This window comes from Dermacentor andersoni, chromosome 2 (genome assembly GCF_023375885.2).
Source record: "Dermacentor andersoni chromosome 2, qqDerAnde1_hic_scaffold, whole genome shotgun sequence".
Classification (NCBI taxonomy): Eukaryota; Metazoa; Arthropoda; class Arachnida; order Ixodida; family Ixodidae; genus Dermacentor; species Dermacentor andersoni.
The window spans coordinates 169,206,769-169,220,603 of record NC_092815.1 but is presented as its reverse complement, the minus strand read 5'-3'; the positions used below and the strand labels follow the sequence as shown (position 1 = coordinate 169,220,603).

The window sequence follows — 13,835 nt, the reverse complement described above, 5'->3', positions numbered from 1 at the left end:
TCTTACGATTTCAACAAACGATAGGGCTCAGTGCGCGGTGAACACTGTGATCACCAGGCTGGCAGCATTTCTTGTAGCGTACTTTCACCCTTTCCGTTTCTCTCTGCTTCCTCCTCCTTCACTGTGTGGTAGGTAACAATGCGGAACCTCATCAACAAGCCTGCCTTTCAACGTTTTCCTCGTTATCTCGTTTTCAAGAATGTGTAGCAGCAATTAGGAGTTAAAAAGAAGGACAACACCAAAACTTTTTATGAGTTTAGCAATTGAGCCTATTTATTTTTATCACTGCTGAATGCTTTCCAAAGCCTTGCCCATCTTCATAAATCGCTGGGCTGCTCGCATGATGACATCGAGAAACAGCTTGACGAAATTTCCGCGACTCTCGGAATCTTCCAAAGCATAGCCACTCATAACCTTGCTTAACAACTTGGATATGATCTCGGCTACCTTTGTGTTCATCTTCTCCTTGGCGTCCTGAGCGGCTTTCTTGAAGTGGCCCTTGGCATCCTCGAAGGCGCCTTTTACTGTTACCTTCACATTTTCAGTCGCGTTCTTCAAAGCGTCCTTTGTTTTCTCCCATAGAGCACGAAGAAAGTACTCATCGCTCTGAAAAATCAAAGCATGTAGGTATTAAAGTTTGAAATGCGGCGAATCGTTGCGTAAATGTTAGTTACAATCCCTTCCGTCTCTTTTTAACATACATGTATTTGAAAACCAAGAGTTTCCCATTTCCTCAAGGTAACTATGCTTAACACGTGAGAATATCAAGATTTGGCTTGCGTCTAAAATGTGTGCTTACAAAACTCTAAAAATCTGAAAAGTGTGTACCGAGTCTATACTTTTCCAATAAAAAAGTACTCATTCTCATTTTATTATGACACACGATAAACAACATTTGGGGGTGCTTTTTTAGGAGATTGTAAGTTAGTGTTATTTTCTATATTGGAAGTTATGAACGATATAAAGCCTGCTCATATTAATTGATCAAATCTCATGGAAGCACTCAGTATGTGTTATGGGAGGCGTTGCGCATGTTGTTCGCGGTGTAAAAACTGCACCATTAGAAATACAATGAAGTACTAATGAACCGTGCGCGTGCAACAGAGCGCACAACTTACATTATCCAAAGAAAGCAAACATACACGAATGCACCGAGATTGAGCTTGTTCTTACGTATCTCGAGAGCCAACATTATTTCATCAAAGAGATTTTCCTCATGTCCTTAGTACAACCCTTACACATTTCTGTAGAACCAGTTGACCAGAGGGTATTTTTGTTAATGAAACTGAGCGGGCCAGTAAGAGAACCATGCGATATAAGAGAACAGGACAGCCACCATGTCCATGGTGGCGGTCCTGTGGACATTGGCCATGTCCCAACTGGCGGAACGAACAGCCCAGGTTTGTGATGTGTTACTTTTTATAAAGCGAACAGAACAGCAAAGACACGCCCTTCTTCGGCTTGTACGGAGGTTAGATTATGGTTGTTTCTGTATCACAACAGATTATGAGAGTGTTCAAATTCCGTTGTGCTCTTCAAGTTCGCCGAAAATATCTTATGTATCTAGCCGCGCTTAAGGCCGCATGCGTACGTGAGACTCTGAAACCACGATGTTAGAGCCACTGAGACATACTATGTCGTGCAACCTGCCATAATCAGAAACCCGTATACCGCAGATAATTCAAGCACGTTTTTGGGTGCGTCATACTGTCTGGGCTGGAATTCTCCGACATAAGGTGGCCTGACAGGCCGCAGGGTTATCTGACTAAGCTAGCGCGGATGCTCGGTTGCCACAGTGAGAACTTCGCATCCTCGCATTTTGTTTCATAAACTCACCTCTCTCATTGCTTTACAGCCCCAGTGTTTGAGGGGCGCCTGGCATCAGCAAAAACGCCGAGAGCAAGTGGAGCTACAGTAATTCAGGTAAAACAAAATTAGGAAGACCCACTAAACTACAACAAGACACTCCTTCACTAGAACAGGAACTTCGCTTCCGGGGGCAGTATCAGGCCATTCCCTCCCAAATGACTCCTTGAATTACGCAATGACCGTCTATCCCCAGCGGCTGTGGAGCAACTAACCGAAGTGGCGGTCAGACCTGTAACGCCCAGAGTGTGCTAAGAGTCTCCCGACCTGGACAGGACACCAATGGAAACTGACACTATCAGGCAGTGTTTGGGATACCATTGTCCTTAGTGGGGTCAGAAGAACTGGTGAAGCTTATAATGTGCTTACAAATGACCGCGTCTTCATAGAGGACTACCAGGTAAGAAGCAGTTCGGAGTATGATTCCTAATCCATAAGAACATAGCTGACAAGATTGACGAATTCTACAGCATTACTGAGAGGGCAGCAGTAGTCGTAATACCGCTCAATAGGAGGTATAGAATAAAGGTCGTACAAACCGATGCTACAAACCTCAGTGCCGACGATGAAGAAATAGAACAGTATTATAAAGATATTGAATTAGTGATGCGAAAATTGCAAACTCAGTATACTGTTGTCATGGGCGACTTTAATGCAAAAGTGAACAAAAAGTAAGCTGGTGAACCAAGAGTTGGCAACTACGGCGTGAATTCGAGGAACACTACCGGAGAGATGATGGCAGAGTTTGAAGAAAGAAATTAGCTGGTAATAATGAACACCTCCTTCAGGAAGCATTTCCAGGTGGACCTGGAAAAACATTAATGGTGAAGCAACAAATGAAATCGATTTCATGCTTTCTGCCGATACCAGCATAGTGCAGGATGCAGAAGTATTAGATATGGTAAAGTTCAGTGATCATAGGTTAATGAGGGCTAGGAATCAACTCAATATGAGCAGAGAAAGCGTAAAATTGGTAAAGAAGAAACAGGCCAACCTAGACGCAGTATGTGTAGAAACAGACAAATGCAGGCTGGTACTTGCAAAGAAGTATGCAGCCCTAGAACAGAGGGTTGAATATGACATAGAGGTAATGAATGAAACCGTAACCATGCTAACTTCAGAGGCAGCAATTGACGTGGGAGGCAAGGCACCAAGGCAACCACTAAGCACGGTCTTCCAAGTAACAAATAACCTAATAAAGAAGCGACAAAAAATGAAATTATCCAGCTCAAGGGATAAGAGAATTCGCGGAATTGTCAAAACTAATCTGCCAGGAGAAAATAGGGGATATTCGAAAATATAACGCACGAAAGACAGATAAAGCCGTAAAGTATGGATGCAGCCTGCAATCAGTAAGAAGGAAACTTGGCATAGCACAAACCTATATGTATGCACTGAAAGATAAGCAGCGTAGTATCATCAGCTATCTCGAAATTATACTAAAATCAGTGGAAGAACTTTATACTGACATGTACAGTACCCAGAGGAGTCACGATACCTCCATTAGAAACAGTGATGAACATGATACAGAAACTCCTCATATAGCTACCGATGAGGTCAGAAGGGCCTTGGAATACACGATACGAGGAAGAGGGGCCGGAGATGATGGAAAGCAGTCGATTTACTCAAAGATGGAGGAGACATAATGCTTCGAAAATTAGCGGCTCTTTATACGAAGTGTCTATCGACTGCGAAAGGTCCCAGAAAACTGGAAGTATGCCAAGAATATACTAATCCACAAATAGGAGACATATTAAAAATGGACAAATTATTGGTCTTTCAGCTTACTTCCAGTATTAAATAAAATATTAAGCAAGATAATCTGCCATAGTATAAGTAAAAAACTGGACTTTAGTCAACGAAGGGAACAGGAAGGTTTCAGGAAGGGATACTCCAAAATGCGTCACATCTATGTAATATATCACGTAATCGAAAAATCCGCAGAGCACAATCTGCCGCTCTATATGGCTTACATAAATTACGAAAAAGCATTTGATTCAGTAGTGATACCAGCAGTCATAAAGGCTCTACGTAATCAAGGAGCACAGGCCACTTAGCTAAATGATTTGGAAAATGTCTATACAGATTCCACAGCTGCCTCAATTGTGCACAAAAAAATTAGGAAGATACCTACAAATAAATGCGTCAGACAAAGAGACACATCTCTTTAATGCTATTCACTGCGTGCTTGGTAGAAGTAGCCAAGCTATTAAACTGGGGATGCTTCGGAGCAAGGATGGACGGCGAATATCTCAGCAACCTTTGCTTTGCAGACGATATTTTTCTTGTCAGAAACTATGGAGACGAGTTAGAGGAAATGATTGAGGATCTTAACAGGGATAGTGTAAGAGTGGGGTTGATAATTATTTTGCAGAAGACAAAACTAATTATGAATAGCTGGTCAAGGCAACAAGAGTTCAGGATCGCCAGTCGGCCTCTAGATTTATAAAGGAGTACGTTTACCTATGTCAATTAATAACAGGGAACCTGACCATCAGGAGGAAATTCGCAGAAGAATAAAAATGGGTTGGAGCGCATACGACAGACATTGCCAGCTCCTGACTAGATGCTTTTCCTTATCATTGAAATGGAAAGCGTACAATCAGTGTTCATATATGGGGCAGAAACTTCGAGGCTGACAAAGAAAGTTGAGAACAAATTAAGGACCGCACAAAAAGCGATGGAACGAAGAACGCTAGGTATAACGTTAAGACACAGAAAGAGAGCGGTGTTGATCCGAGAGCAAATGGGAATAACCCATATTCTAATTGACGCTAAGAGAAAGAAATGGAGTTGGGCAGGTCATGTAATACGTAGCTTAGATAACCGATGCACCATCAGGATCACAGATTAGGGCTAAGAAAAGGGAAGCGCTGTTGAGTACGGCATGAGACTGGGTGGTGAGATAAAATTAAGAAATTCGCGGGCTCTAGCTGGAATCGATTGGCGCCGGACAAGGGTAATTGGAGAGCGCATGGAGAGGCCTTTGTCTTGCAGTGGACATAGAAACGGCTGATGATGATGATGCTGATGTAGAGCACAGATCAGTTATGAGCAAATCGACGTTTTGCCGAGCATTTACTTGCGCATAATACTTCAGACGACTCCTAATGAAGTGACAGCTTTTTTTCTCTGGTGTACTAGAGTGCCACCGCGACTTCGTCAGAAAACTAGTCTAGATATTGTAGTATACTGATAGAGAGCCCATACTGCACCTAACATAATTTATTTAGCCCTACAAGCACGCATAAGCAGATTTCGCTCAGCTAATGCACTTTCTGACCTAGCACAATACCTCTTAGATAACCGCACGCGCTTCTTGAGTGAACACGTTTTCTAAAAAAATTTTGGCAAATATCATTGTCTGAGTGCGTCAAATAGTTTGTAGAGGTGCATATTATACGCTTCCTGAAGGTTGTCTGTTTTCGGGTCTGTGTGGAACACACGTTCTTGGGCGCTTTCAGAAATAAATGAAATGAAATGAAATAATGTAGTCCATAAAAAGTGACTATGAAATGTGTTCATTTGTTTTAAGAAACATACGTTCAATATCTGGGTCACAGCCTTATTTGCTGAGTTGGAGAATGCCCCAGCAACCTCAATAGGTGGTAAAAAGACTATGATGTCTGCATCGTGCTACATGGCCTCTAATTAATTCCAGTGCATGCACTCAGCATAAGTACAGTCTCCGAGATTAGTTTCTGTTTCGGAAGGGGCCGTTGCTAGAGAGCTGATGTGGACTCCCCCTATACCGTGAATTTTCACCAGCTTTTGTAGACAGAATATTACAGCTCTTAGTAGAAGTAAATGCCAGCTATTCCTGGGAAAAATATATGTTTCGCCTCCTGAATTTCACGTTAGTTTTTCTACGCACCTCAGAGTTAATAGCTTCGTCCGCAGCTAGGGTCTGGGCCACTTCTCGCAGGATCTTACCCACATGAACAGCATCGTGAGCGGCACACTCGGCCGCCTTGTCCAATGTTGTGTCAAGGTTAGACACTTCTTGGGGAATTGTGTGTGCGTCCGCTGAAATGCCACAAACAGGAGTTTCTGTTAGACGGTTGAGGGTCTCTAACAAATTATTCGTGTGAAATATTTGTAGTACATTATAGAACACTACGTGTGTTGGGGAACGGGGAACAGGTAAGCAACATTTGGTTCGCCATGGTATTCTCGTGAAATGTAACATGTCAGGTGAATCACAGCAAATTATTGATTACCACAAGTGGCAATCTCTAAAATCTCTAACGGTATGGTTCATGAATATCTTCTTACGAGTTTCAGTAATGTATATGATCCTGTGAAAAGAGCAAGATTTCGATATTTGCCGTCTTGTCTCTTGAAACTGACCGCCTGTTGATTTGGATAATAAAAATCGAGAAAAGTGTAATTACAAGGCACTCTACAGTCATCAAACTTGGTAGCGTGCTACTAACCTTGAAACTGAAAGTGGGCAATCGGCGCATGCCAACACAGGTTAAACTTTGGCATTCAAACATTCAAGATAACAAAGATGCGTAACTGGTGTATAAACCTTCTTTGTGGGTATATGATCGCTTCATTTACTGTTCCTTAATTTACATAGGTTCATTTCTGCCCAATGAATTTTATATATTTAATTTACTATGTTCATTAGTGGAATAAATATTTATACGTACCCGTAAAGGCGACGAGGACCATGAGACAAATGGCTGCCGAAATGTGCCTCATGACGTCTGTGAGAAATGTAAAATTATTGTAGCTATCTGAGGCGGGGTCTCACATTTATGCGCAAATACAGGTCTACAGTGTTATACACCATGGCAATTCCTTCAGCACCATCTCCTCAACCACACAAACTTTACAGAATAGATGTGCGCTTGCCTTGAAATAAAACATTATTGACCTAAATTTAAGTAACACGCTCAATGTGCAGTAACTTCCACTCCTGCCTGAAAGGAACTGGTTATTTACTGAAAAGCTTCTTTATTTGCAGATTAGTTAACTGGGAACCTAACGCTTATTCCTAGCCCAAATTTTATTTTCACTTAGCTTGACCGCGGCACACGTATGGCATTAAGGAAGCAGCTTCGTATAAGAAAGATAGGTGCACTTTGAGAAAATATCCTCCCGTATATTCATCTTTATTAGCTAATGATAAAGGAAAGAGAACTGTACTTTATATAGGCCTTATTCCATTGCTTTTTATATTTCTAAACGTGAATTGTTCTCATATTACGAAGGGATCTGAAGCATGGTATGTGTAAGTCTACTTACCAAAACGAGGAGCCCCAGGCTATTTCTCAGGTTGTATCGAGCGAAATGTGAATAAGCTGCGTTAACACTGCGGCTTTTATACCTTGGAATCTTGATGAGCTGTTCTTTTTCTTCTTTTTGAAGACATATGTTCCTCCCACAAGAAAAATGGTCGTGAAAATGCACGTGTAGAGACCTAGATACCGCATTTATCTCGAGTACAGCCGTCAGAGCTATTGTTCGTTGCACAGATTGGAGTGATTGACGAAATTTTTTTCATGCATTACACTACAATCTCAGATACAGCCTTTTATTGAATGATTGTTCTTCTCAGGTCTATCGGGATCGCAGAATGCTTTGAAGCTTGTTACTATGTAATGCGAGCAATTTAGTTGAATGATGTAATGGAAGTGCAATGAAGGTGTAATCGAACGATAAAAAGAAGTCCCACGGAAAATCAGGGCGGCTGAGTTTGTTGCTGAGCTGGACATAGCGATACACGTGCTACCTGTAAAAAGTCAATCCCCCCTCAATAATGTCCGCTTCTTGCGGCTGACTTATCGTTACTTTTGGTTATGTAAGAGCATGGTTCTTAACTAAGAGTTCTGTTTTCCTCAGTGAAAATTAACACTGGCTAGTCAGGCACTGCTTTTCTGAGAAAAACGTTGGGCAAATGGCAATCACTTCAAATATATGTGGTACACCAACGGCAACGGTCTTTTGCCATTAGTGACGGTCAGCCTTTTGTGGCCATAAGAAACCAAGATGATCGAGAACGCAGATATATCCACCAAGCTATATTTATACTAGTACACTTTAGCAGAATTTAGGGCATTCCCATACGCCCGTCTAGATTGGATGCCCTCTTTGCTAATATTTCCTCACCTTTTACTGTTCTATATTAGAATATGCAATTGGCTTGTGTGAAGGATGAAAAAGTTTTTGCAGAGAGCGCTTGAACCAAGAACCAAGAGAAAGGAAGAGAGCAGTGTGGATCAGAGAGCAGATGCGAATAGCCTATATTCTAATTGACATTATGAGAAGAAATGGAGCTGGACAGGTCATTTATTGTGTAGGTTACATAAGCGGTGGACCATTAGGATCACCTTTTGGGTGTGAAGAGAAGGGAAGTGCAATCGAGGACGGCAGGAGACTAGGTGGGCTGATGAAATTAAAAGATTTGCAGACGCTAGTTGGAATTGGTTGGGGTAGGACAAGGGTAATTGGAGATCGCAGGGAGAGGCCTCGTCCTGCAGAGGACATAAAAGAGGCTGATGATGATGATGACATAAAATTGTTGAATTTTTGTGCCTGTGTTTTGGTACAAACTTCTTGACCTTAGTGGCGTCCATATCTTGGCGTTTCTGGACAAAGATCTCTCTTTTGTTTTCCTGGTAAACTGCATAGTATTACTCTTTGGGAATCATAACATTCACATGCTCAAACTATCCTAAAAAGATGAACTGTCTATTTTGCTCGGGTAACAAACGATGTCCAAAGCATGTCTGCTCCTACGCGGACTGGGCAAATAGTGGCTCAATGATTGACCTCTTTGTTACAAACATTGTAGACGACAATATAATAGCTGGCATAATTCAAGTAGAAAATAATGATGACTTATGTACTTTTTTTGTTGCTGAATTCACGTAATATTGCTTAAACAATACGTGTCAGACATTGGAATTCGATATATTTCACCACGAACACTCGCGGCACTCCGAAACTAAATACTGTACAGTAAATTGAGCGATGTATAGATCTCCACAAGATGTAGTGCAGATTATAAATAATAATAATTGATAAATATAAGAAATTTTCTCCCCAATATCACCAACTCTCCCAACTAAAAAAATGAGGAAGTGTAATGTGCCAAAAAACGTGACTGACAACAGCACTTCTACACATGATGAGTACCGAAGGAAAAAATCATTCTGAATAGGTAGAAAAAACTTCATTATTAAATATAAAAAAAGAGTTTCTTTACTGTCATACCGCAGAGTCGTCGCTACTTGTCATGTACAAAGAAGGCGTTTGGTCGTTGTCGCTAATACGAAATAATCTATCAAGATAATACCTGCGAAAGAGATTGACAACAGACGTGTCAGCCACAAAGTATTTAACCTTAACCAGAGGCACTGAGCGGTTGCCTACGTCATAACTTTTGCTGAACTTAAGTAAATGGTATAGTATTGTCTCCTTTGTAATACCGATGCGGAGATCTACGCCACAGAACTTCCACGATTTATGATAGTGGTGTGGCGAGAGAAAAATGTTTGCTTTTTCCAAATAAATGAGTTCTTTCCAGTAAAAAGAATGTTGCGAAGAAGAAGGTAAACGATCTCAGACGCACCATAAAGAAGAGAAATCGGAACATATTTCGCGTAAACGATTTTGCTGCTATACAGAAATAAAGAAAATATGCGCAAATTTCAACATATGAAGAAAAGTCAAGTCGGAGTTACATGGGGAAAGTATTACAGCAGGACGTCTCCTAGTTTTCATAGAACTGCGGGAACGATCTCCCATGATAATGTAAATCGGGACATTATCCAAAACAGCAAAAATGTACATTTGTGCAAACATGAAAAATAATGATTCACAAGTTGATTATCTATAATATTAAATTGGATACATAAGTTGATGGTGCTGCTAATTATTGATGAACCTGAAGATTAATCAAAAGCGTGTGAACAAGCTTAATAGGAACATATGTTGGCGAGAATAATCAAGTCGACATTACCGATGAAACTCGCTTCTTTGTTAGTAATATCAATTACCTATACAACGACAAAGGTACACAGCAAAATGACAAAAATATTGACACCTGATTATAAAATTACGATAAGTCGGTTTATTTCTCACTGTAATATTCCTTGCTGCACTCGAAGAAGGCATGAACTTTGTGTGGTGATTTTATTTCGAAAGGCAATGAATTCCCTATTGTAAGCTAGAGAAGACGGTTGTGAAGTTGCCGTAATTTGTACTTATGGTAGGCAAAAGATAATTACGCAGGAAACAGCCGGCAGTGCGATTATTATCGATGAGTTGAGGATCAGTAAATTTGACGTACGTGTGTGATGAATCTATAAGCAGGTATGAATAATTTCTGACGGAATATTTCTCGTAACTGCAGAATGTTAGGTTTAGGAAAAAGTGATATACAGGACAAATCAAATGGGCAGACAGTCATTAGTCTCGTAGCTATGACCTGAACTTGCTGCGTACGTTCCCTATCATAGAATACGTGTTGGCTACGACGAAACACACTACGAAAGATGACTATGAATATAAGCGAAATTCAAAGATCGTAGGAGTAGAAGTAAAAAGTAAGTTCAGAAGAAGTTCAGGAGAAGAAGTCCAACTAGAGGACGTGTCCATTTCGTATCTCTAACTCCGTAAACTATAATCACTGGACTTTGCCCTACCTCACACTTCTAGATCCTGCACTATGCTGACATCGGCAGAAAATATGAAATCAATTTCATTTCTTAATTCAGCAGCAGGACGTTTTCAGGTCCAGTTTCTGTTGTTATGCTTGCTGGAGAAGGTGTTCATTATTTCATCTCATTCCTTTCTGCGAATTCTACCAGCATTCTCCTTCAACATTCTTAGAATCGACGCCAAAGTTGCCAATAGCTTGTTCGCTGGCCTGCCCTTTCCACACCTTTGTATTGAAGACACCCATTACTATAGTATACTGTGTTTGCAGTTTTCTCATCGCTAATTCAACATATTCATAAAGATGATCTACTTCATATTCATCGTGAGTGGATTTTGAAGTGTAGGCTTGTACTACCTTTATTCTATACCTCTTATTAAGCTTTATAATGGCTACTGATACCCCCTCATTATTGCTGTAGAATTCGTGAATGTTGCCCGCTAGGTGCTTCTGGATTAGGAATCCTACCCTGTATTGCTTCTTATCAGGGACACCTCTATACCAGTGGACGTGGCCGTTAGTTAGCCCTGTATAAGCCAGTCCAGTTCTTCTAATCTCACTAAGGCCGGTGATATCCCAAACAATGTCTGATAGGTCCACAGAGAATCCCGCTAAGCTAGCCTCACACGAAAGTGTTCGGGTGTTAAAGGTTGACAGGCTCAGTTTCCATTGGTAACCTGTCCGGATCCAGACATTCTTAGCACCCTATGCAGCGTTACAGGTCTTACCGCTGCCTTGGTCACGTGCTCCGCAGCTGCTGTGGACTGAGGGCCATGAGTAATTGTAGGAATCATGAGGGAGGTAGCTGTCAGTAGGGGAAAAATATTCCCCCGGAAGGTTTTGGAATGGTGGATGGGATGTCATCAGGGCTGCAGAACAGGGAGCGTTTTAAGCGCCTAAGCATTCGCTGATGAGCTTTTCGTCAATAAAGATAACACAGATATAGGAATCATGGTGTGCTGCTGACTGACATCAGCGTTCAAACTTTAAAGTTAGTTTATAAGGTTAACAAACGGGCAATATTAACAATGTAATAAATATTATCATTGTTAAAACCGAAACATTTAAGCTCATATTGGTGGATTTGAAATAAACCGAGGAAGGAAGCCAGCAGGCGTTACAACACCAGACTTCGGCCTGCCCTTTCCGCAAGATTAAAAAAAAATGACATGGTGATTGGACATCGCAAACGGATGACACCTGACGCACGTTCCGAATTACAGTCACTGGAATGTAGCACGTATAGGACCAATGGAAAGCAAAATAACTAAACTATACATTGGCATAGGAAGAGGACCTGAAAGTGAAACGTGAACTGGTATGTGACTTTTTTCGGGTGAATGCAACTGGTCAATAAACGCACACGTGCTACCTGAGGGCATCAATGTTGCTGGATTCGAGACCTTCGTTATGCAACAAAGGAAAAAAGGGGGTTCATCGAGAGGTCCGATTTCTAATAAATATATCATAAGAAGCCAACCGAAAAGACAGCAATGACAACATGCGGGATATTACTTGTACTTATCAATTGAACGGGAGAAATGATAGAACAGCTTGCCACAGTTCGAGAACCATCCCACGTCTTCGCATTACGCGCGCTATGGCCTACCAATTGAGCTACCATGGCACCGTTTTCCCAATGCCTGGTCACTGCAGAGGGTGTTGTGGCATTTCTACTTAGTCTTTATACGAGGAAGCGTGTTGGCTCTTACAGCGTTCCCAATATTTTTCGGATGTGGTATGCCGAACAGATAGCTGAGGAAGCTGCAATATATCAACGCCGCATTAATTCCGTGAAAAGGAAGCTTCGCATAGTACAAATCAAGATGCATACACTTAATGATACGTGGGTTGATATCACCAGCATTGACGGAGGTATAATAACAGCAGAGGAAGAATTCTACGCTGACCAGTACTGTACACCGAGGAGCCACGGTACCTTCATTCGAAGCAGTAATGAACAGGTTGCAGAGACTCCTTCTATAACTAACGATGAGGTTAGAAGTGCCTTGCAACACTTGAAACGGGAAAAAGTGGCGAAGAACATTATTATTATTATTATTATTATTATTATTATTGTTATTATTATTATTATTATTATTATTATTATTATTATTATTAGTGGTGGAGTGCATGAGGCCTGCTTCCCCTCCGCCTTGGTTTGGCCCGTTACTGAATAATATCCTGGAGTGGGCCATGCTCACCAAGGTTCATTCTTATCGTTATTACTGTCTTTCTTTCTATTTTATGGCCCGACGAACATGAACAAATACAAGGAACCCCAGCCATATACAGCTTCGCTTTAACTCTCTGTGCATACTGAGCTCCATTCCGTCATGTGGATAGCGTGTATGTCCAATTAGCATCTCTTTATATGCTGGATACCTAGCCATAGAAGCATCGAGGGTAACAAGCTAGCAGGCCAAATTGCCAAATCAATTTCATCGGAAGCTAAAATAAAGCTCTAAAAACAATATACGCACGCTACATAAAACATTCGTATCCACATATCTTAGACAAGGCTCTATTTACTTATCTATTTATTATACCCTCAAGATACGGTTGTACATTGCAGAGGGGAGGAGCAAGGTAAATACAGAGGCAAATCAGAAAATAAGGAAGGAAGGCAACAACATGGCAAAAACATCGTATACAAAATGATAATGGTAAATAGAAACTTGTAAGCGTGGGAAAAATACATTGCACAACAAAAAAAGAAAGCATAGAAAGAAAAGAATATACCAAATAAAAATACAAGCCATAACTTTAAATTATGGCATAAGAGCAGTTATTATACAGAACAAGCAAACGCAACATTAATTTATAACATGAAACTTAGAAGTGTGCTTTTAAAGTTGTTGGTGTCAGTTATGCTTGTAAGTAATGCGGGTAAGTTATTCCAATCTTTGCTCATTTGGGAAAGAAGTTAATATGAAAAGCCGACGGTATTGCAGTGCAGAATGTTTACCTTTTGGAGGTGGTCAATGCGAGATGAAATGTATGGGGGCGGTTGAACAAAGATAGAACGTAAATATGTGTTGTGGTAGTAGATGTTAGGGCAAAAACATATGCGAGATAGTTTTCTACGGGTTGATAATAGCGGGAGGTGTAGAGGAGCTTGCATGTTAGTGACACTCGCAGTTCTTTGGTAGTTGGTGAGAGTTAAACGGGCAGCGCGATTCTGTATTGCTTCTAGAGACTGTATGAGAGTCTCATGACCAGGGTCCGATACTGATGAAGCGTACTCTATAGCTGTGGAAAAATGTAAGTTGTGTACAATAAGAGTTTAGCGTAG

At 41.0% G+C, this 13,835-nt stretch overlaps 1 protein-coding gene across 1 annotated transcript; it reads right to left on the bottom strand.

Moving 5' to 3' along the window:
- Positions 1–254: 254 nt before the first annotated feature.
- LOC129387424 (uncharacterized) lies at positions 255–7,180 on the bottom strand. Its single transcript, XM_055076348.2, has 4 exons — positions 7,123–7,180; positions 6,525–6,581; positions 5,741–5,892; positions 255–606 (listed from the first exon to the last, which is right to left on the bottom strand). Exons 2-4 carry the CDS (start codon positions 6,574–6,576, stop codon positions 283–285), a joined length of 528 nt encoding a protein of 175 aa, XP_054932323.1. The 5' UTR covers positions 6,577–6,581; positions 7,123–7,180; the 3' UTR covers positions 255–282.
- Positions 7,181–13,835: the final 6,655 nt, after the last annotated feature.